Genomic DNA, 23,464 nt, shown 5'->3' with positions numbered 1-23,464 from the left:
CCCTTATCTCAGAAAGGACATACTGAAACTGGAGAGGATTCAAAAGAGGTTCACAAAAATGATTCCAGGATTGAAAGGCTTGTCATACGAGGAGCGTTTGATGGTTCTGGGCCTCCAATCACCGGAATTCAGAAGAATGATGGGTGCCTTATTGAAACCTATCAAATGTCGAAAGGTCTCGATAGAGTGCATGTGGAGATGATATTTCCTATGATGGGGGAGCCTAAGATCAGTGGACACAGCCTCAAAATAGAGGGACATCCTTTTAGAACAGAGATGAGAAGGAACTTCTGTCACCAGAGAGTGGTGTATCTGTGCAATTTGTTGCCACAGGTGGCTGTGGAGGCCAAGTCACTGGGTTTACCTAGGGCAGATATTGATAGATTCTTGACTGGTCAAGGCATGAAGGGATATGGGGAGAAGACAGGAGATTGGGGCTAAGAGGGAAAATGGATCAGCCACGATGAAATGGCAAAGCAGACTCAATGGGCCAAATGGCTTAATGCTTCTCTTAAATCTTATGGTCTTATGGTCTAATATGTTGTGTACATTGTGTCACCTCATCTTGGCCCCCCACCTCTATACTCCCTTGCACGTCTGTACTTCACAATCCTAGCTTCCAGATACCAACCCCTCATAAATGCATTGTGCCATTTTCAGTATGGTATTAGCCTTCTCTCTCTCCTACTGTTCTCTACTTTGAGAACCCATGTCATTGACCTACCTCAAAGATAGAGATTTAAAGATTTGCTTTATTTTCTATACATCAAAACACAAAGTGACATGCACCTGTTTACATCAAATCAAATCAGCGAGGGTTGTGCTGGGCGGCCCACGAGTGTTGCCATGCTTCCAGTGCCAACAGAGCATGCCCACATCTTTCTAATCCTAGCTCATACACCCTTGGAATGTTGGAGGAAACCAGAGCACCCGCACAAAACCCACACAGTCACAGAGTGAATGTGAAAGCAGCCTTACAGACAGCAGCAATTAAAACCCGATCTCACAGCGTAAAACTAAACGCTATGCCACTCCTCATGCAACTCCTCTACAAATTCCTTGACAATTTAATTTTGCTGCTTCACAGAGGTAACTCATCATACACCATTAATGCAAGCTGATTCATTGGCACTTCCTTTACCCAATGTTCTCCTCTTTATTTTGCTGTGCGTAGTCTTGTTTTGCTTTCCCCCTGCATTTCACCTTCCCTTAATAGTCATAATTTCAGCACCATTTCATTGGTAATAAGAACTGAGCAAAAAATATAAAGGAAGGTTTTGAATCAAAGGATTCTGCCATCATTTTGTCCCTGAATTTATTGACGTGCTCATATCTAGTTTGCCATAAATATAAGACAAAAGGATAGGATTAGATGAAGAACTGAAAGAGCACTCTTTGGAGCAGAATCTCAGACACAGATCTCTTGGGAAGTGTGCAATATTTTTCTAAAACATGGGAATTCAATATACAAAGAATTGCATAAAATATTCAGCAAAGAGCCAAGCCATTCAGTCTACCTGATCTATTATGAACCCCAATAGTCTCCACCCACTGAACCACCCTCCTCTTAGGCTTTCAACATAGCTTTCTATTCCCTTCTTCCTCAAGCATTGTTTTTATTCATGTTTTCAAAGTTCGAAGATAGTTTTTGTAAACATTTTCCATGATAGTCAGTTCCACGTTTGACATATTGAGGAGGGAAGTTTCCTTTTATTTTCCTGTTGGAATTTCTGGTGTACAAATATTTTTACTTCTACATACTTATTTGAAAAAAGTAGACACTACTGAAAATGCCAACAATTATTTTGGGATGGAGGACCTGCAATGTGTGGTAATTTTCTGTGTTCTGTTACCTATTGTCCATCCTGAATTGCCTCAGCGCTAGGAGTCACTAAAAGTCAATCACATTGATGGACCTGGAGTTCCATAAAGATTTGACAAGTAAAGGCAATAGATTTGATTTGCCAAAGAATATTTATGAACAGGGTTCATATATAATCTAACCAGAATCATAATCAGTCTTATTATCACTGCCTTACATGACGTGGAATTTTATGACTAGTTCTGCAGTCACCTTCGTTTAACTTCCAGATTTATTTCATCAATCAAGTTTAAGTTCCCCAAGATGCTATAGTGGATCAGAACATGGGTCTATGGAGCAATGGTCCAGTATGTTTGCTGTTGAAAGAGGGTTTTTCAAGAGATTAGTATAATTTGTCACATGTACTGTACAGTGAAATGTATTGTTTGTGTTGAGGATGTGCTGGGCAGCCCACAAGTGTCAGCATGCCTCTGGCACCAGCATAGCACGCCCACAATTTACTAACCCTAAACTGTATGTCTTTGCAACGTGAAAGGAAACTGGAGCACCCAGAGGCAACCCATACAGTCATGGGGAGAACATACAGACTTCTTACAGACAGTGCTGGAGATTGAACTCCAATCTCTGCAAGCACAACACATATCAAAATTGCTGGTGAACGCAGCAGGCCAGGCAGCATCTCTAGGAAGAGGTACAGTTGACGTTTCAGGCCAAGAACCTTCGTCAGGACGAAGTCTGCAAGTCCGCTGGGGTAATCAAGGTCCGAGGCCTGCATGTCTGAGTCTGAATCCAAGTCTGCTGTAGGCTGGAGGCCAAAGAAGATGGATTATCTTGGGATTGGAGGACTGTGTACGTGCGCAGGTAGGAGGGAGGAATGGGGCTTGTTTTGCTGTTGTTGTTTTCGTTATTTGTCATGTTCTGAGCATCGTGGGCAGGTTATGTTGACATTGGAATATGTGGCGACACCTGTGGGCTGCCTCTAGCACTCCGTCAGGTGTGTTGATTGTTGATGCAAGTGATGCCTTTCACTGTATGTTTGGATTTTCAGATGATAAAATGGAACCGTAGTGTACAAAGGCTGTTGTAAATCGAGTCAAGAAGAAAAGAAAAGCTTACAAAAGGTTCAAAAAACTAGGTAATGATAGAGATCTTGAAGATTATAAGGCTAACAGGAAGGAGTTTAAGAATGAAATTATGAGAGCCAGGAGGGGCCATGAGAAGGCCTTGGCGGACAGGATTAAGGAAAACTCCAAGGCATTCTACAAGTATGTGAAGAGCAAGAGGATAAAATGTGAGAGAATAGGACCAATCAAGTGTGACAGTGGAAAAGTGTGTATGAAACCAGAGGAGATAGCAGAGGTACTTAATGAATACTTGCTTCAGTATTCACTATGGAAAAGGATCTTGGCAATTGTAGGGATGACTTACAGTGGATTGAGAAGCTTGAGCATATAGCGATTAAGAACGAGGATGTGCTTTTGCATTTGGAAAGCATCAAGTTGGATCAGTCACCGGGACTGAATGAGATGTACCTTAGGCTACTGTGGGGGGCAAGGAAGGAGATTGCTGAGCCTCTGGCAATGATCTTTGCATCATCAATGGGGACGGGAGAGTTTCCGGAGGACTGAAGGGTTGTGAATATTCTTCCCTTATTCAAGAAAGGGAGTAGAGGTAGCCCAGGAAATTATAGACCAGTGAGTCTTACTTTAGTGATCAGTAAATTGATGGAAAAGATCGTGAGAGGCAGGATTTATGAACATTTGGAGAGACATGATATGATTAGGAATACTCAACATGGCTTTGTCAAAGGTAAGTCGTGCCTTACGAGCCTGATTAAAGTTTTTGAAGATGTGACTAAACACATTGATGAAGGTAGAGCTGTAGATGTAGTATATACGGATTTCAGCAAGACATTTGACAAGGTACCCCATGCAAGGTTTATTGAGAAAGTAAGGGGGCATGGGATCCAAGGGGACATTGCTTTGCGGATCCTGAATTGGCTTGGCAACAGAAGGCAAAGAGTGGTTGTAGACGGGTCATATTCTGCATGGAGGTCGGTGACCAGTGGTGTGCCTCAGGGATCTGTTCTGGGAGCCCCTCTCTTCATGATTTTTATAAATGACCTGGATGAGGAAGTAGAGGCTTGGGTTAGTAAATTTGCTGATGATACAAAGGTTGGGAGTGTTGTGGATGGTGTGGAGGGCTGTCAAAGGTTACAGCAGGATATCGATAGGATGCAAAACTGAGCTGATAAGTGGCAGATGGACTTCAACCCAGATAAGAGTGAGGTGGTTCAGTTTGGTAAGTCAAATATGATGGCAGGATATAGTATTAATGGTAAGACTCTTGGGAGTGTGGAGGATCAGAGGGATCTTGGGGTCTGAGTCCATAGGACACTCAAAACTGCTGCACAGGTTGACTGTGTGGCTAAGAAGGCATACGGTGTGTTGGCCTTCATCAATCGTGGGATTGAGTTTTGGAGTCGAGAGGTAATGTTGCAGTTATATAGGACCCTGGTCAGACCCCACTTGGAGTACTGTGCTCAGTTCTGGTCGCCTCACTGCAGGAAGAATGTGGAAACCATAGAAAGGCTGCAGAGGAAATTTACAAGGATGTTGCCTGGATTGGACGGCGTACCTTATGAGAATAGGTTGAGAGAACTCAGCCTTTTTTCCTTGGAGTGACGGAGGATGAGAGGTGACCTGATAGAGGTGTATAAGATGATGAGAGGCATTGATCATGTGGATAGTCAGAATCTTTTTCCCAGGGGTGAAATGGCTGCCACAAGAGGGCACAGTTTTAAGGTGCTTGGAAGTAGGTACAAAGGAGATGTCAGAGGTAATTTTTTTACGTAGAGAGTGGTGAGTGCATGGAATGGGCTGCCAGCGACAGTGGTGGAGGCAGATATGATAGGATCTTCTAAGAGACTCCTGGATAGGTACATGGAGCTTCGTAAAATAGAGGGCTATGAGTTACCCTAGATAATTTCTAAAGTAAGGACATGTTCGGCACAGCTTTGTGCTGCAGGCTTTCTATAACAGGGAGTTTAAATTGTCCTGCACATCACAGGCACCAGCCTACCTACTATCAAGGACATATATTCAGAAAGGTGTCAGATGAAGGCCGGCAATATCACAAAGGAACCCACCCACCCTGCTCATAGACTGGTTGTCCTATTCCCATCAGAGAAGAGGCTATGTAGCATCCATTCCAAGACCACCAGAGGCATTTCACTTCAGCTATCAAGCTGAACAATGCCTCCACACATTAATCCATCCCACCACCACTACTTTATTATTTCACGTCAGACTCACCTTATGTACAGATACTCCTGTACCTAGCTTCACTTTATGGACATACAATCAGCCTATGGAAATAAGATAAACTTATGTATTTATAGTTCTATGTTTTTATTGTGTTGTTTATGCATATTGTGTTTCTCATGCTGCATCAGATCCAGAGTAACAATCATTTTCTTCTCCTTTGCACCTGTGTACTGATGAAAGACAATAAACATTCTGTAATCTTGAATCTTAAATAAATAAACTTGAATCCTGATCTTACAACCAGCACTGTAAATTGTTGTGCTAACCACTAAACCACTGAGGCCTTCTTAGTTTGGTAAATGTATTTATTTATTGAGATATTCCTGAGGAGACTGAGGTCCTTTAACATTACGATGCTGAGGATATTCTACGAGTCTGTGGTGGCCAGTGCTATCATTTTTGCTGTTGTGTGCTGGGGCAGCAGGCTGAGGGTAGAAGACACCAACAGAATCAACAAACTCATTCGTAAGGCCAGTGATGTTGTGGGGATGGAACTGGACTCTCTCACGGTGGTGTCGGAAAAGAGGATGCTGTCTAAGTTGCATGCCATCTTGGACAACGTCTCCCATCCACTACATAATGTACTGGGTGGGCACAGGAGTACATTCAGCCAGAGACTCATTCCACCGAGATGCAACACAGAGCATCATAGGAAGTCATTCCTGCCTGTGGCCATCAAACTTTACAACTCCTCCCTTGGAGCCAATAGGCTGGTCCTGGACTTATTTCCTGGCATAATTTACATATTACTATTTATGGTTTATTACTATTTATTATTTATGGTGCAACTGTAACAAAAACCAATTTCCCCATGGGATCAATAAAGTATGACTATGATACAGTGTAGAACAGGCCCTTCCTGCTCTTCAAACTGTGCCAGGCAGCAACTCCCAATGTAATCCTAGCCTCATCATGGGACAATTCACAATGACTAATTAACATACCAATGTTAATTACTACTAGACAGGTATATGGAGGAATTTAAGGTGGGGGGTTATATGGGAGGCAGAGTTTCAGGGTTGCACAACCATGTGGGCCGAAGGTCCTGTACTGTGCTGTACTATTCTATGTTCTATGAATGTCTTTGAATTGTGGGAGGAAACCGGAGCACCTCAGGAAACCGATGTGGTCATGGGGAGAACGTACAAACTCCTTTCAGACAGCAGTGGGAACCACACCTTACGTGTAAGCTTGGTATTTTCTGCAAAACATACCTCTAAAATGCTCCATCTCTCTCAATACCATCACAGATCAGGACCACTGCAAGTTAAAAGGCAGGAGGAGGAAAGGTTCAGCAGCAAGCTGACCATGGCAGGTTTTGATAAATGGAGACACAACAGTTTTTAGGATTTTATGTCAATGGCATCAGCCATCATGTGGAAATCCACTTTGCAAGCGTGAATAATTAAATTCACAGAGGCGTTCCAGTCATAAATTACTATCTTTCTCAAACATGACTCATGCTACTCAAAAATCTCTCAACTCTTTCTATCATATTCTCTCCATCAGTTGTCATTTTACATTATATAAATTTCCTTCGGATTTACATGAAATGGCAAAAGAAAAAAAAAATCATCTATGATAACCGGCAGTTTCAACCACGAGCAATTTTGCAAGCAAATTGCAAAGTGAGCCACAAATTTCTCTCAGTGCCCTCTCTGTCACCATCTGTTTCACAGCAGAAACTCTCAGACACCAATCATCTTAAATATTCCAGTGCATACATATCCCATGCATATTCTGTGGAAATATCAAGTAATAACATAAGCCAGGAGGGAAAAAAAATAACCAGTGTCATCTTTCCATTGCTGGAAAGAATAAACCTTTCAGCCACCCGTCCCTGTTTAGAAAATTGAAACAATAAGATATTTATCTGTTCAAGTCAGTTCTGCCACTCACCATAATATAAAAGATAGGATTAGGCAGAGTCCAGCCAGACCCTTATACTTGCTCCAGCCATTCTAATCGACATTCACTAGCCATTTTATTAGTTGCCTCCTGTAGCTCATCTACTTTAAGGTTTGACGAATTGTGCATTCAGAGATGCTCTTCTGCACTATTCTAATGCAACGCACACAAAATGCTGGAGGAACTCAGCAGGCCAGGCACAAATGAACAAAGTGTTGATATTTCGGGATGAGCCCCCTCTTCCTGAAGGAGGGTCTCGGCCTGAAACATCGACTGTTTTCTCATTTCCATAGACACTACCTGACCTGCTCAGCTCCTCCAGCATTTTGTGTTTGTTGCTTTGGATTTCCAGCATCTGCAGAATTTCTCATGTTACTGTTATAACGAGTGGTTATTCGAGTTCCTGTCAGCTTGAGCCCATCTGGCCATACTTCTGTGACCTCTCTTATTAACAGGCATTTTTGCCCACAGAACTGCCACTCGCTGGATTTTTTTTTTGCTTTTCTCCCCATTTTATCTAAGCCCTAGAGAGTGTTGTGTGTGAAAGTCACCGGAGATAAGCAGTTTCAGAGATACTCACCTCACCCACCCCATCTGACACATAGAACATAGCACAGTACAGGCCCTTCGGCCCACAATGTTGTGCCGACCCTCAAACCCTGCCTCTCATATAAGCCCCCACCTTAAATTCCTCCATATACCATACACCAGCAATAATTTCACAGTCAAAGTCATTTTGAACACATTTCTTCCCCGTTCTGAAGTTTAGTCTGAACACCAACTGAAACTCTTGATCATGTCTCCATGCTTTTATGCAGTGAGTTGCTGCCACGATTGCTTCACTGGATATTTGCATTAATGAGTAGGTGTAGAGATGTACCTAATAAAGAGGCTACTGAGTATGAGTTACAACAGTCCTACCAATCCTGTGGTCATTAACATCTTTACAATCCAAAAGAAAACGGTCTTGGACTGAAACGTCAACTGTTTATTCCCCTCCATTGAATGAAGATGTCTACAAACAGGGGTGGATACAGGCCAGACTGTCACCGACAAGCTGCTCCCCATCATTGAGCTTATTTACATGAAGCGCTGCACAAGAAAGCAGTATCCCTCATCAAGGACCTTCACCCATGCTGTCTTCTCGCTACCAGCATTGGAGATGAGGTTCCGGAGTCTGCAGTCCCACACCACCGCGTTCAGGAACAGTTATTACCCCAGAACCATCAGGCTCCCAAACTTCTGTGGATAACTTCACTCACTTCAACTCTGACTCCACAACCTACAGACTCACTTTCAAGAATTCTGCAACTCAGTATTATTTGTTTAATTTGTTAAATAATTTGCACAACTTGCCTTTTGCGCTTTGGGTGTTTCTCAATCTTTGGTATTCATAGTTTCTATCGTATTCCTTTATTTTCCTGTAAATGCCTGCAAGAAAATGAATCTCAAGGCAGTATATGGTGACACACATGTACTTTGATCATAAATTTACACTGAACTCCGGATGCTGCCTGATTTGTTGCATTTTGTGTGGGTTCCTTACCATGTCTTCACCTATCTCAATTTTCAGCCAATCATCTATAATTGCTACCATCTCTAACATAATGTCACCATCTGACAAATCGTCCCCTCCCATCGACTTTCAACTTTCAATGACTTGCTGGTTCACTTTTCCATCCTCACTAACACCCACTCTAATTCTCTTGTCAGTTCCCCTGAGCAACTGCAGGAAATGCAATGTTCACCCATTCATCTCTACCCTTTCTCATTATCTAGCTCCTTCCAGATGCAGCAGTGGTTCACTGGTAACTCGTCAATGTAATATACTTGTAGATGCTCGCAATGTGTCACCTTGCAAAAGCAAACACGGACTGAGTGATTCCCTCGTAAAACTCCTCTGTTCAACCTAGAGTTCGATGCTCAAAGTAAATTTATTATCCAAAGTACATATGTGTCACCATATACAACCCTGAGATTCCTTTTCCTGCGGGCATACTCAGCAAGTCTATAGAAATAACTATAACAGGGTCAATGAAAGATCAACTAGAGTGCAGAAGACAACAAATTGTGCAAATGCAAATATAAAGAAATAACAATAAATAATGAGAACATGAGATAATGAGATAAAGAGTCCTTAAAGTGAGATCATTGTCTGCGGAAGCATCTCACTGGATGGGCAAATGAGTGTAGTTACCCCCTTTTGTTCAAGAGTCTGATGCTTGAGGGGCAGCTCAACCTACAGAGTTGGATCTCTGACAGAATCAGGTTTAATATCACTGACATATGTCATAAAATTCATTGTTTTGCAGCAGCAGGTCATTGCAAGACATAAAAAATACTCTGTTACAAAAACAAGTAAATAGTGCAGAAGATGAATAATGAGATGGTATCCATGGACAGTTCAGAAATCTGATGGTAGTAATGAGAAAAGGATGTATCCTGGATGGTGGAAATCCGTCACTGATTAATCTGGTGACTGTGAGATATCCCTGGACACTCAGTGGTGAGTGTGGAAACAATAGAGCATTGGGCTGATTGTGACAGACAGGTGTGACCAAAAGGCTTCAGTCAATGAAGACCAAGCAATTATTCCAGGGCCATTGAAAACTATTAAATACTGGTTTCTGTTTAAACAGTTGTCTTAGCATCAAATTTCATTTGCAGGCTACTTCTGCCACCTCTTATACATTCAAAAGTTTCCTGAGTTCTGTCCAAGGAGTGCTGGCTCAATTTTTTTGATTATTATTGCAATCTTAAATTTCCCAATAAAAAAAAAGGTGTTTCTTTCGGTCAATCATCACACAATACTTCAGGTTCCAGGAAAAACAAATGATTTGGAAATTAATATTTATAACTAAATAAATATTTAAAATTTGAGTAGATCCACTCTACAATTCATCTAAAGGTCTGCATATTCCCAGTGGTAGCTATTTCCCGATGTGGGGTTAATTGAACGTGCTGAATACAAGTTTCCTTGATGATCGCTATCTCAAGAGAAGGCCAGGATGGATCACCTGTCTGGCTCTTTGGGTTGAAGAGAGGTGAAGTACTGTTCAAAAGTCTTAGGCACATATAAAGAAAACCTGTAAAGTGAAGACACTGTCAAAAATAATAAAATGAAACATTTCTAACTCTGAAAAAAATTAAGAGCAGTAACAGTATAAAACTAAATCAAATCAATATGTGGTGTAACCACCCTTTGCCTTTAAAACTACATCAATTCTGTTTGGTACATTGTTGGGCAGCTTAATAAGAAAATCAACTGGTAGGTTGTTCCAAGCATCTTGGAGAAATTACCACAGTTCTGCAGACCTGAGCTGTCTTGCTTGCTTCTTAGATTAGTTGTCCTTCCAGTTTGATTCCTTCTACACCCGTTTCTGTTTCAGTTAATCAGTTTAGTTCATTCGAATCACTATGTCATTGATCATTAGCACCTGGTTATTCTCTTTGTTTAATCATGCACTGGGCTTTATACCTACAACATAATTTGTGTTTTTATTTGAAAAGTGGTCTATTACTTAATATGTTACTTTCTTAAATGAAATACAAAAATTTCTCTGTAACATTTAATTTTTTGGAAAATGAATGCATTGAAATCTAAAATCTTCTATTTTCTACTGGTAGAAGACATAAAATAAACATCTAAAACAAAATTTATATTAAAAATCTTGTGTGCCACAGACTTTTGCACAGTACTGTATTTTAAATTGCAACGTGTTTAGCATTGATATTCTGACCAGTTAAATTAGTTGTTAGAGAAATGTACACATGGTGTGTCCAGCACGTTAGAACTCAGCAAGTCAGGCAGCATTGAGGAAGGAAATAAACAGGTAACGCTTCAGGCCGAGATCCTTCATCAGGAATCACGGTGGCGTAATGCTACTACAGCGCCAGTGAACTAGCCTCAATTCCACCTCTGTCTGTAATGAATTTGTACATTCTCTCTGCGGTCGAGTGCTTTGGATTCTTCCCACATTCCAAAGATGTATGAGTGATTAAGTTAATTTGTCATGTGTGTAATTGGGCAGCAAGGGCTCACTGGACCAGAATGCCCTGTTACCTTGCTGCATCTCTTAAATCTGAAAATATATCTAGGTGTCTTGGCCCATAACATTGATTGTTTATTCACTTCCACAGATACTGCCCAACTTGCTGTATTCCTCATGCAGTTTTTGTGTGTGTTGCACACAATTTCTGTCATCGGCAGAATCTCCAGTGTTTATGACATGAAGAAGAAGAACAAAGCCCTTAACTCTGAGTGGAGTCATCGGGACACCGTCATGACGGCATTTTTTTAGCAGGCTTTCTTATTTTTACGAGGCCAAGTTGCTAGCTCGACGCTCAACCCAGAATGGATGGAAAGCATGCAAGGCAGCCAGCTGGGTTCGAACTCGGGAGCCTTCGCTCCAAAGTCCGGCGCTGATGCCACTACGCCACCAGCTGGCAGTGTTTATGACATAGTGTGACCAAATCTCTGCTACGTTTTCCTGGTGAGTGAGACTCACCATTGGGAGTACAAATCAGAAACATGCTCCTTGAGAATAAAGTAGCTTATTTTTAAGTTAATTCACTTTGTTTCAAATATTTCTATTCAGTTCAGTTTATTAGCATTAAAATGAGCCATCTCCTCTGAGGGCAGACTGAAATAATGCCGCACAATTGTTGGTTGAATTTTTCTTTCGCCTGATTTGTCTAATCGGAGTTTTGTATGTATGTGCTGAGCTCACATATATTGAAATGATTCCCCAAAACCTGTGGTTTAAATCATGCATCATGACACACAATTCCCACTGAGCCTTTTGACAATAATCCACACTTGTTTTGTAAGGTTATAGTATTTCTTTGTTCTCATTGTCAAGTGGTAATGAGTAATTAATCCTTCACAATAGGTGAGTCAACGAGTTCTTATTGCAATCCACATATGAACCTTAAGCACTCTTCTATGTTTCTTGAAAATTTCACAATACTCAAAATCTAATCTCGCTCTCCAGAAGTACCAACACTGCAAGTCCTTATGATTTGTAATGCTCTAGTACTGGAAAAAGATTCAACAATAATTTTCAAAGGTGAATTGGATAAATAGGTTTTTTAACAAGGAGATTGGTAGGCGTGTGGGACGCACTGCCAGGGTGGTGGTAGAGACAGATACATTAGGGACATTTAAGAGACTCCTAGGCACATGGGTGAAAGGAAAACGGAGGGCCATGGTCTGTTGTTTGTCATCAATATCAACAATCTGGATGTGGTTAATCTGTAGTTAACTGAATCAGCAAGTCTGTGATGACACCAAGATTGGGGGTGTAGTTGACAGCAAAGAAGCCTATCAAAGTCTTCAGCAGGATCTGGACCAGACGGAAAAATGGGCAGAAAAGCAGCAGATGGAATTTAATGCAGACAAGTATGGGGCATTGCAATCTGGGAGGACCAATTTGAGAGGTTGCACTCACTTACATAGAGAGCGGCAGAGCACTAAAGTACAAAGGGATCTGGGAATATAGGTCCATTATTCATTCAAGGTGGCATCACAGGTAGATAGGGTTGTAAAAAAAACTTTTGGCACATTGGCCTTCATAAATCAAAAGTAGGAGTTGGGATGTTGAAGTTGTATAAGATGTTGGTGAGGCCTAGTTTGGAGTATTGTGTGCAGTTTTGGTCACCAACCTACAGGAAAGATGTAAGTAAGATTGAAAGAGTACAGAGAAAATCTACAAGGATATTGTCAGGACTGGAGGACCTGAGTTATAAGGAAAGATTGAATAAGTGAGAACTTTATCCTCTCGAACATAGAAGATTGAGGGGAGATTTGATAGAGTTACACAAAATTATGAAACAGACTTTTTCCACTGAGGTTGGGTGAGACTAGAGTGAAAGATGAAGTGATTGAAGGAAACATGAGGAGAACCTTCTTCACTGAGAGAGTGGTGAGATGTGGAATGAACCTCCAGTGCAAGTAGTGGATGCAATTTTGATTTCAAAGTTTAAGAGAAGTTCGGATAGGTACATGGATGGGAGGAGTATGGAGGACTATGGTTTAGACAATAGACAATAGGTGCAGGAGTAGGCCATTCGGCCCTTCGAGCCAGCACTGCCATTCACTGTGATCATGGCTGATCATCCACAATCAGTATCCAGTTCCTGCCTTATCCCCATAACTTGTTTGGGTGCAAGTCAATGGGAGTAGACAGTTTAAATGGTTCGGCACAGACTAGATAGGCTGAAGAGCCTGTTTCTGTGCTGTAGTTTTCTATGTATCTATGAGTCTCTGACTCAGTGAGGAGGGAAGGGTTAGATTGATCTTAGAGCAGATTAAAATGTCCACACAATATTTTGGGCTGAAGGGCCTTTACCATGCTATACTGTTTTAGGTTCTAATACAGGAAAATGCAGAGCAGACTCGACGGGCTGAATGGCCTAATTCTGTTCCTCTGTTTTATGATTGAAAAAGACAACCTGTAAAGTTGTGAGAAAAGGAAAAAATGCTCCAGGGTGATTGGAGAGTCCTTTCAATGTCCCGACATCAGGTCAATGTGCTGAGTAGCCACTTTCTTTACTACTTGTTGCTACGAATCTAGATGGGTCAATATTGTAATGTGCCTGTTGATGATCTTAAGATCTTGCAGCAATGTGACACTGTTTACAACAGCTGAGTGAAGCTGTAAAGCTAATGATGCATTACAATTTCTTGAATGGCATCAGCACCTCTGTCAACAAAAGCAATGGCAAACTTACCAGATGTCATATTCTGTAAGGATGGGGAAAAAGCAGACCCATACGGCAAAGTGTCAGCTGATGTTTCTTCTCTCCCATGTCATGTCACTGTTTGGCATCAGCTCTTCACATCTTTCACCAAATTCCTCAGTTTTCCACCACCACCAACCAGTCCCCATTTTCATTCATTTCAAATGTTACCACCAGGCAGGATGTCAAAAACATTCTTTTTCATTGATATACAGTGCGGAATCCGCCCTTCGAGCCACGCTGCTCAGCAATCACCGAATTTAACCATAGCCTAAACACAGGACAATTTACAAGGACCAATTAACCTATCGCCCAGTGTGCCTTTGGACTGTGGGAGGAAACTGGAGCACCCGGAGCAAACCTACGCAGTCAAGGGGAGAACGTGCGAACTTCTTACAGGAAGCAGCGGGAGATGAACCTCTGCTGGCTGCACGGTAAAGTGCGTGCTCACCACTATGCCACCGTGCCACCCAGTAAGCATGGCAGCAGAGTTCAGTGGTTGTAACCGTGAAGGTAAACCACGCAAGCTGAAGCATTGGAGAAGTGCCCAGCCTGAATATGATGGGATGAACGGCCGCTTTTGCTGCTCTAGATTTCTAAGTTTCTTTGGCCTAAGTGAAGCCTTTAAAATGATAACGAAATTAACAGTTTACGTATAAAAAACACATTTTTTCACACGTGGAGTTAGGAAAGTGTCCAAATCCAGATGGTATAAATGTGACGACCGAAAAATCCGAAGGGGAATAAGACTGAACGTGGAGCTTGCTACCGCATGGATTAACTTAAGCAAGTAGCGCAGATGCATTCACAGGAAGTCTAGACAAAAACATTGACGAGCATTACCGCGTGTGATTAAGCTCAGATGACATCGGTCTGAAGGGGCTTCTGGTGGGACACGATCATCTCTGATCAATTGCGAGAATGTGGCAAGTGAGTATGCAGCCGTCTGGCCGTGGAGTGAATCAACTGGGTCCCCTGTGCGTGGACACGGGCTTTCAAGTGTGCGTTCTGCCTCAGCGGGCTCCCGCACCATAAGTTACCCAGCATGTACCACTATTAACATGACATTAATCATTAATCATACTGGTCTGTTGGCGCTCTTGCTCCATGCATCCGTAACAGGAAATAGACACAGGCATAGACAACCAAGTGTTAGAGTGCAGAAGACCGTGTTTCTGCACTGTAATCTCAATATAATGTACAATTATCAAATTCACAACAATACAATAGATTCAATTAACCGACTCTCTACCTCTCTGAGGCATCCCATGAAGTTGTTGCTGACAGGAGAGCCAGGCAGATCTGCTGTACTAGGACTTCCACCAACGTAGAAGAAGTCATCAGACCCCAGCATGGTGTAGTCTTCTTGGGTATAACCCGTCGTAGTGAGGATACCGTCCACTGAAATGGTGACCTATTCAAAGGATATAATGAAGAAAATGGCCAACAGTGACCTTTACACATTGTGCTGTCTGGCACCTGCCTGAGTTTATTAATCTTTTCGTGTTTATCTCTGCTTTACATTTTGATCCTAATCTTTGAGTGAATACTTGGAAGTCCCATTTTCTGGTCTGTATTTATACAGTCGATAAAGTTGTAGCAGAACTTTTTTTCATTTACTTTGCCCATGCTTGTAGGTTCTTGCTCCTTATCCATGATTTCCACTTGGATTGGTCCAAACTGTGTTTTTATATCATATGAGAACAGTGCAGAATAGTCCAGGCAAGAAAATGGAACCATCTATTGTTTTATGCCAATTTATTTCTTTTAAAAAATACTTGAGTTGGAGAAATCAATCAGAGAGTTTTTTTTTGTAATTCTTGTCCCCGCTCTAAGTTTTATTTGAACACTAACAAGCATGCATTAGGAGAGAACTCTTACCGTCCACAGCATGAATGTGCATGACATGAGTCAAAAGCTCAACTATGAAAAAAGTCACCAACTTCATCACTGTGAGCAGCTGCATCACCTCGTTCTTAACTCAGAAAAAAAATAAAACTAAAGAGAAAAGAAACCAAAAAGAAAACCAAACCAAAGGAAAAATCATGCATGTGCCAAACTCGACACACTCATGCAAAAAACCAAAGCCATGGAACAAGGGTTGGGGGGAGGGAAGCTACAGTCGCACTGCTGTCACTAGCATGCAGATAAACACATGAGAGGGATAGGAGGGGTGGTGTGTATGCAGTGGACAAAGGAAAGTCCAGGGGAAAAGGAGGAGGAAGAGGTTAACAATAGACATGTTAGTGGAAGTAGGTTAGAAGGCAGATGTTGGATGGAGGTTGTTCTGGGGTCTTCTTTTTTTCCCAGTAACACTGAAGTTTAAATTTGTTCATGCCATGCACTATGTACATAATGTAGCTGGCAGAGCCCATTCCTGGGGATAACTGAGCTCTGGTCAGTTAGCCCAGAGCCACTACCAAGTGACGCAGAGGCTCGCTCTTTAGGCTAAAGGCCCTACGATGGTCTGAACTAAGTGTGTGGTAACGAGAAAGAAAAAAGGAAAAGAAAAACTGGCAAAAGAGAAACGAAACAAACTGGTTGTGGTAGGAGGAGGAAAGGAAACGGGAAAGAGAAAAAAGGTGACTGAAGTAAGCGGTGAGATACCAACCCCATTTCCTCATTGTAATGGTGTCTACACTGAACAAAAAAAAGGAAGGGGGGGAGGAAGAGGGGAACACACGGCAAACCCAAAAAAAGAGACAATAAGAATGATATCTACCAGACAATGTAGTTTGTTTACCATAGCGTGTCCAATGCCTGAGTGCTTTGCGGAAAAGGGGAAGAAAGGAAATTAAAAATTGTGAACAGAACGATTGTTACTTAAAATAAAACATGATGATAATTCGGGTGTTAGTACATTAGTTGGTTAGGTAACGGTTAGTAAAATGACACATTCCATGAATGATTAGTGTTAGTTTCTTTTTAAAAGCGTGTCATTGACATATAGAGAAGATGCAACAAATTTACAGGACCAAAGCAGACCAAAAAACGAGTAAAATAGTTCTCAACAACTCTTTGTCATTAATTAATTTTTTTTTCATCAAATGACACAGTGACCTCTATTTCTTTTTAAAAAAACAGTAAGCTTAGTTTTGTATGCCTCATCAAAAACATTAGCATTACCACAAACCAGACTTTATTAAATCCTGAAATTGATCCTAAAACTGGATTAGCTTATTAGCGCCGTCAATGTGTCATTGTCAATGTTCTTTCATTATCAACCTTAGTGGGACTTAATTTGGAAAATCTGGTTTACATCAGGGCTATAATCTCAAAATGTTGTCCTGGTTACATATAATCAAGCTACAATTCCTCTTTCTAACTTAATTGAATCTTCCTAGAAATAAACAAACCAGTAGACCAATTTAATTACAACACAATATCCAAAAGTACTATTGGAGATACTCTAAGGCAGAAAGAGACAACACCCTCCATTTAACCATTGAGAAAAAACACCAGTACTGACTCTCGTTTAAAGTTCAACAGCAATACTGCCAGGCAGTAATAAGAAACAGGCTTGATTTCTTGAAGCTCTCTTGCAGAAGGCATAATCAGTGTCACTAGTCCTGGGACCTTTACAGGGTGAGGTTATTATTAACAGGAGCATTCAGTCGTCCAAAGCCATCAAGAAAAGTGATGGCCCCTGACAGAGATTTCTGCCTAAGGAAGCAAAGAATGAAGTAAAATGGGTCAACACAAGGATAATTAGTGCTCCAGTCCGAGCTAAGAAAATCACTCACATATACAGACAAAGGAAAAGAATTGCAGCCAGCCGTGTAGAAAACATGAGTTTACAATCATTCCAGCATACAACGTTATTGCCCAAAAAACTAAGCCTTCGTTCATGAAAATGGTTAAAACAACTAAAACCAATAAATAATAAGAAATGCATCACAAAATAAGGGAACCAGATTGAAAGCCTCAACAGAACCATGGGAACCAGAAATTTAGGAAATAAAAGCCATCAAGCTTTTTGAAGATAGGACACCAAACAAACTAAACTGAGAATGAAGAAAGGTAAAGAAAATGGGCTGTAAAATAAACCATTAGCAAAGTTTTTTTTTCTCTGGAGGGAGGAGGAAAGGTAGGGGGAAAGGATACATAGATTGACCTGTGTCGTTTTACGTGAACATGACCACTTCATTTTATCTCTTCCCATCCTGCCTGTGTTTTTTTTCTGTTTAGCAGCTTAACACGCGGCTCCACCATTACCTGTCGCAGATTGCGTGTCACTTTGACATCGTGCCAGGCGTTGTCATTGAACTTCCCATTTACTGGTTCAACCAACGCCTCAAAAGCACCAGATCCCAGGTTAATGACTAGTGAAACTGCTCCGTCTTTCAGCGCTAGGTTTACATAGTCAGCTGACTTCCCTGTGTGCAGGATCAGCCCGTTTCGCTGCCAGGTCCTGAAGGACAGGGTGATCTCATCACTGCTGCTCTGGATGGGGTTCTGCGACAGGTCATAACAGAAGTACTCCGATCCTCGGAATGTTGCAGAGTTGTCTTCCCTGGCTGCGTGGGTCATGGAAGAGAAAAGGAAAAAAGAAAATGAATCTTATTTGGGAAGATCAGCATGCAGAAACTACCACAACCTTTACACAACAGGCATGATGCCAGAGCCAAAATTGGCACATTCACTGTTAGTACTACACACTGAACACAAAGTTGTTCAGGAATAAAGGTAGAAAATTGTTATTGGCATCAAATAACACCACATTTTTGTTTATATTTTGTCTTCCTTCATCCCCAGCTCCTGTTGGGGAGAACTTCTGATTACTGGTTAAAAAAAAGATGACCACTAGAATCGAAAGCAACACACACAAAATGCCGGAGAAACTCAACAGGCAAGGCAGCATCTATGGAAAAGAGTAAACAGTTGACATTTCGGGCCGAGACCCTTCATCAGGATGAGAACCCATATACCTGTAAAGAAGTAGTTCATCACTTCGTAGTGGATTTCTCATCTCGCTGTTTGTTGTGAGCAGCGAGCCGTCCCAACTTTTGTACAGGATACAGAGATGGAACCGTCTGTAAACATCCTGTAGCATCATTCTACTTCCCCAAGGATAAAACATCAATTTCTCTGTGTGGTCTTTATGAATGTGGTGCAGTAGATTTAGGCTACTTGCAGTCCAGATATTCATCAACCCCGTTTCATCATTTAAGCTGCCTATGCATATTAGAAGTTGGACTGGTAAGCACTTCATTTCATCTGTAATGGTATCATGGACATAATCTGTCCCCCCTTCCTTGAATTACACATTGACATACTCTATCAATCAGGCCTAAGTAGATTTATGGCTCCAGACATCAAGCCAGAAGCTATTTTCCAAGTGGTGGTTCTGATGGCGTGTATACATGGTGCATAAAACCATAAGATATAGGAATTTAATTAGTCTATTTGGTCCTTCGAGTCTGCTCTGCCATTTCATCATGAATAATTGATTTTCTCTTTCAGCCCCAATCTTCTGCCTTCTCCTCATATCCCTTCATTGCCTGAATGATCAAGAATCTATCAACCTCTGCCTTAAATATACCCAATGATTTGGCCTCCATAACTGCCTGTGGCAACAAATTGCACAGGTTCACCACTCTCTCGCTGAAGAAATTACTCCTCATCTCCATTCTAAAAGGACACTCCTCTATTCTGAGGCTGTGTCCTCTGGTCTTTGACTCTCCCACCACAGGAAATACCCTCTCCACATCCACTCTATCAAGGCCTTTCTACATTCAGTAGGTTTCAACAAGGTCACCCCTCATTCTTCTGAACTCCAGTGAGTAGCAGACATCCCACCCTGCAAAAACTCATTTCAGGGAGGTAGCACCATCAATTTGCAGGAGACTCCTGGAACTTCCGGGAGAGGTGGGATGTCTGCAATAGAGTAGCTCCTTAGCAGCTAGCCAGCTAGTTTAAATAATGTTAGCTATGCTAATGAATGAATGACACCTGTTAAACTCACCTCAGCATGTCTTTTACAGTCTTAACCCACCATGGGCAATAGAAAAGTCACTGTTGCAAACAGTGCAGCGAGCAACACTGTCATTATTTTTGACCCCTATTAGGCAGGGGTACACTTTAGTGTAGTCTGGGGTGACGTATGTTTTATATTTTTTGGAACACTCTGCCATGGCGCGTTCTCGCTCGCTCTCTCTCGTGGTCGCTCGCACGCTCTCAGGCGCTCTCGCTTGCTTTCTCTCTTGTTCGCTCGCTCGCGCTTTCTCACTCTCTGTTGCTTTTCTCTCGCTCACTCTCAAAAAAATTGATTTCCATGATATTGTATATAATTTGTGGGCATCAGGGAGCCATTATTAATATGCGGGAGACTGCCAGAAGTTCCGGGAGAGGTGGGATGTCTGGAGTAGAGGCCCAGAGCCATCAAATGCTCCTCATATGACAAGCCTTTCAACCCTGGAATCATTTTTGTGAACCTCCTTTGAACCCTCTCCAATGTCAGCACATCCTTTCTTAGATAAGGGGCCCAAAACTGCTCACAACACTCCAAGTGGGGCCTCATCACTGCTTCATAAAGCCTCAGCATTACACCCTTGCTTTTATATTATAGTACTCTCAAAATGAATGGGTAACATCATACATTTGTTCGTTATGTGCTGTGTCATATGACGTGAGCAATCTTAGTCCCCCACCACCCCCCTGCCCAGCTATTATCAATGCTTTTCAGAGATTGTCTGCCTGGTATCAGTGGTCGCATAACCAGGACGTGTGATATGCACCAGCTGCTCGTACAACCATCCACCACCTGCTCCCATGGCTTCACGTGACCCTGATCGAACATGCACATGTGAGAATGCTAAACATGCACTTGTGTGATGAATGTGTACGGGGTTTCTTCTTTGTTATGTTAAATTTAAAATGGCTTCTTTGTTATGTTAATCTTTTAAATTGCTGCGTATGTGCATTAAAATGGCTTCTATGTTATGTTAAATGCTGAGAAAGTATCTAGCTAGAAATTTGCTTGGGTTAATACAGATAGCAGAGGTACTATTAGCCAATGGGTGTCCATGTTATCCTTTCTTGGGGTGATAATGCTGTCTCATATGACTGGGAACGGGGTTTTTTGGTGGGGAGTCAGAGGAGAGACCGGAAGGACGACGGACGTGTGGGAAGGCTCCGGTCGATCTCTCCGGGTGGTCTCGAGCTGCGAGTCGACGGGGTCAGGGTGGTCCCGAAGAAATTCCTGAGCTCCAATGTGTGCATGAAGAACTTGAACCTTGATAAGTCTGGTGCCTTTTCCATTCCCTTTTTCTGTATTGAGCTTATATTAATTTCATAGACTTAGTGATATCTATAAAGTGTACTTAGTAAAATGTACTGTGTGTGCTGGCTGATGACTGATGTTTGAAACTGATGTCGGTGGCAGTGGTTCCTAATCAAGGGACAATTTATAATGATCAATTAACCTACCAACCGGTACGTCTTTGGGCTACGGGAGGAAACCACAGTACCCGGAGGAAACCCACGCGGTCACAGGAGGAACGTACAGACTCCTTACAGGCAGTGGCAGGAATTGAACCTGAGTTGCCTGCCCTGTAAAGTTTGTGTGAGAGTACAAGTGCACGAACAGCCGACTGTGTTGGGAGGAATGCCTCACTGGTTCAGCAACTGAGCACGTTCATGGCTATTTAAGTCAGTCCAGGAATCGCTGGAGAGCCTGGACCTCATGCAGAGATCACAGATCACAGCTCCCCTCTGCTGTTCCTGGACACTGAGACCTCTGCAGGCAGAATGAAAATGAAAAATCAAAGCCCTGACCAGAGGCTATGGCATTTTAATATGTTTTCTGCACTGATCGCTCTGAATTCAGCAAAATGTAGTTCTGTTTCTCCATCCATTCATATTTAATATCAAAGAGGCAAACAAAAGATTCCTGGATAACGCTGATCCTCCTGTGACTTACCAATCAGTCCCATATAGCATTAAAACAAGCAAAGAATAGTTAGACTTTCTCACAAACATGCTTGTTTTTATTTTGAGTCGATGTGTTCTGAACTTTTGCTGGCAGCTCAGAAGGACCGGGTGAACTGTGCATCTCTGTGCCTGTCAGGAGTGTACGGGAGGCCAAAGGCTGGAGGTCTAACCCGTAGCACTGCCTCTCATCTCAGCACCGTCCATCAACTGTGCTGGACCCGAGAAGCAGATAGAGCTTCAGTCCCACACCATGGTTTCACACAAGCCCTGGGTGTTAGACGCAGAATAGCTACATTTATTTGAAGGTAGACTTCAAAAGTTGATAGATAAGTATAGAATAAAAACAAAAAAACTGTTGAAAACATTCAGTAGGTCAGGCAACACTTCAGAAAAGAGAAGCAGAGTTCATACTCGGTTTTCACAGATACCGTCTGATATTGACAGTTGCTAAAATTTTCTGCTTTTAGTTCAGATTTCCAGCAATGAATTAATGTGAACTTTCTAATTAATTTCTCAGTGTTCTGTGATTTTTAAAAAAAATTTCTTACCAGTTGTTTTTAAATCTGTTTCAAATGAATTTAGTTATCGGATATTTTGAAGGACGTTGAAAAGAATTTTGATCGCACAAATTGTCAAGAATCTACCAGGAAGGTCTGGTTTGAGACTTCCGTATTCACTGCCTGACACTTAGTGGCCACTTGTGACCCACTCTGCTTTAACGTACAGCAGTGAGAGCAAGACCTTAGTGAGCACAACTCAGAAGGACGTCGCCTTAGAACAGAGATGAGGAGAAATTTCTTTGGCCAGAGGCTTTTGAATCTGTTGAATGCATTGCCACAGATTGTTATGCAGCCAAGTCACTGGGTATATTCAAAGGCGAGATTGATAGGTTCTAGATTAGTAAAGACGTTAGAGGTTTCGGGGTGAAGGCAGGAGAATGGGTATGGGAGGAATAATAAATCAGCTGTGATTGAATGGCAGAACAGACTTGGTGGGCTGAGTGGCCTAATTCTGCTCCTATGCTTTATGATTTCTGACCCAAAACTCTAATGCAACAGTAATGCTGCAAACAGTTAATGCAGCCACAAGGATGATTCAGGGGCTGGCTGGTCTGACCTACCACCATCATAAAATATAGAACAACCTTTTTTAATGCAACTTTATGAAAAAGAGAATATTAAGAATGTGAATAATGAGGTGAAGATACTTGGGAATAAGATGTTGCATTAATTCCCCCCAAATTTGAGACCTTTGTCAACATCTGAAGCATCTTTAAAGCTAAGAGTGCAGAAGATTCATTATTTTATTCCGTCAATAGAATTAATCGGTCACACACAGTCACGTTCACTCAGCGCTGTGCTCAAATATGAGTGTCTTAATTTTAGTTAAAGATACAGCACTGTAATCTCATCCTAGTTATACTCAGCCTCCCATGCAACCTCGACTGGGGACATTTGTCATTATACCCAGTTCACAGTTCAGGCACTCTCTTCCTATCAGCACTGTGGGCCAATGTCATCAAGGCTCTCAAAGGAAGGCTTGAAACTACATTCAAGATTTCATACTGTTTATTGTCATTCTTCAGAAAGGAAAACAAAATACTTGTTACTCCGGATCCGATGCAGCACAAAAAAACACAATAAGCATAAAGGGCACAATAAAAAACAACAAAAGAACCTAATGAATATAAATATAAAAGCAAACCTATACAACACAGTGTACAAGTAACTGTGTG

The 23,464-nt window shown here is 41.8% G+C and overlaps 1 protein-coding gene across 24 annotated transcripts in view; it reads right to left on the bottom strand.

Moving 5' to 3' along the window:
• Positions 1 to 23,464, bottom strand: part of nrxn3a (neurexin 3a) — a 2,332,164-nt gene that overhangs the window by 1,712,442 nt on the left and 596,258 nt on the right. For all 24 annotated transcript variants that reach the window (XR_010017469.1, XR_010017470.1, XR_010017471.1 and 21 more), the window contains 2 exons: positions 18,013 to 18,314; positions 15,050 to 15,211 (listed from right to left, as the gene is read on the bottom strand). Coding sequence is in view for 19 of the 24 variants with exons in the window: in XM_063044591.1 (XP_062900661.1) it covers positions 15,050 to 15,211; positions 18,013 to 18,314 (464 nt within the window). In the remaining 5 variants the exon portion in view is untranslated. The remainder of the gene's footprint in view (positions 1 to 15,049; positions 15,212 to 18,012; positions 18,315 to 23,464) is intronic.

This window comes from Mobula hypostoma, chromosome 1 (genome assembly GCF_963921235.1).
Source record: "Mobula hypostoma chromosome 1, sMobHyp1.1, whole genome shotgun sequence".
Classification (NCBI taxonomy): Eukaryota; Metazoa; Chordata; class Chondrichthyes; order Myliobatiformes; family Myliobatidae; genus Mobula; species Mobula hypostoma.
Note: the sequence above shows the minus strand (reverse complement) of the source record. Positions and strands in the feature narration are given on the sequence as shown.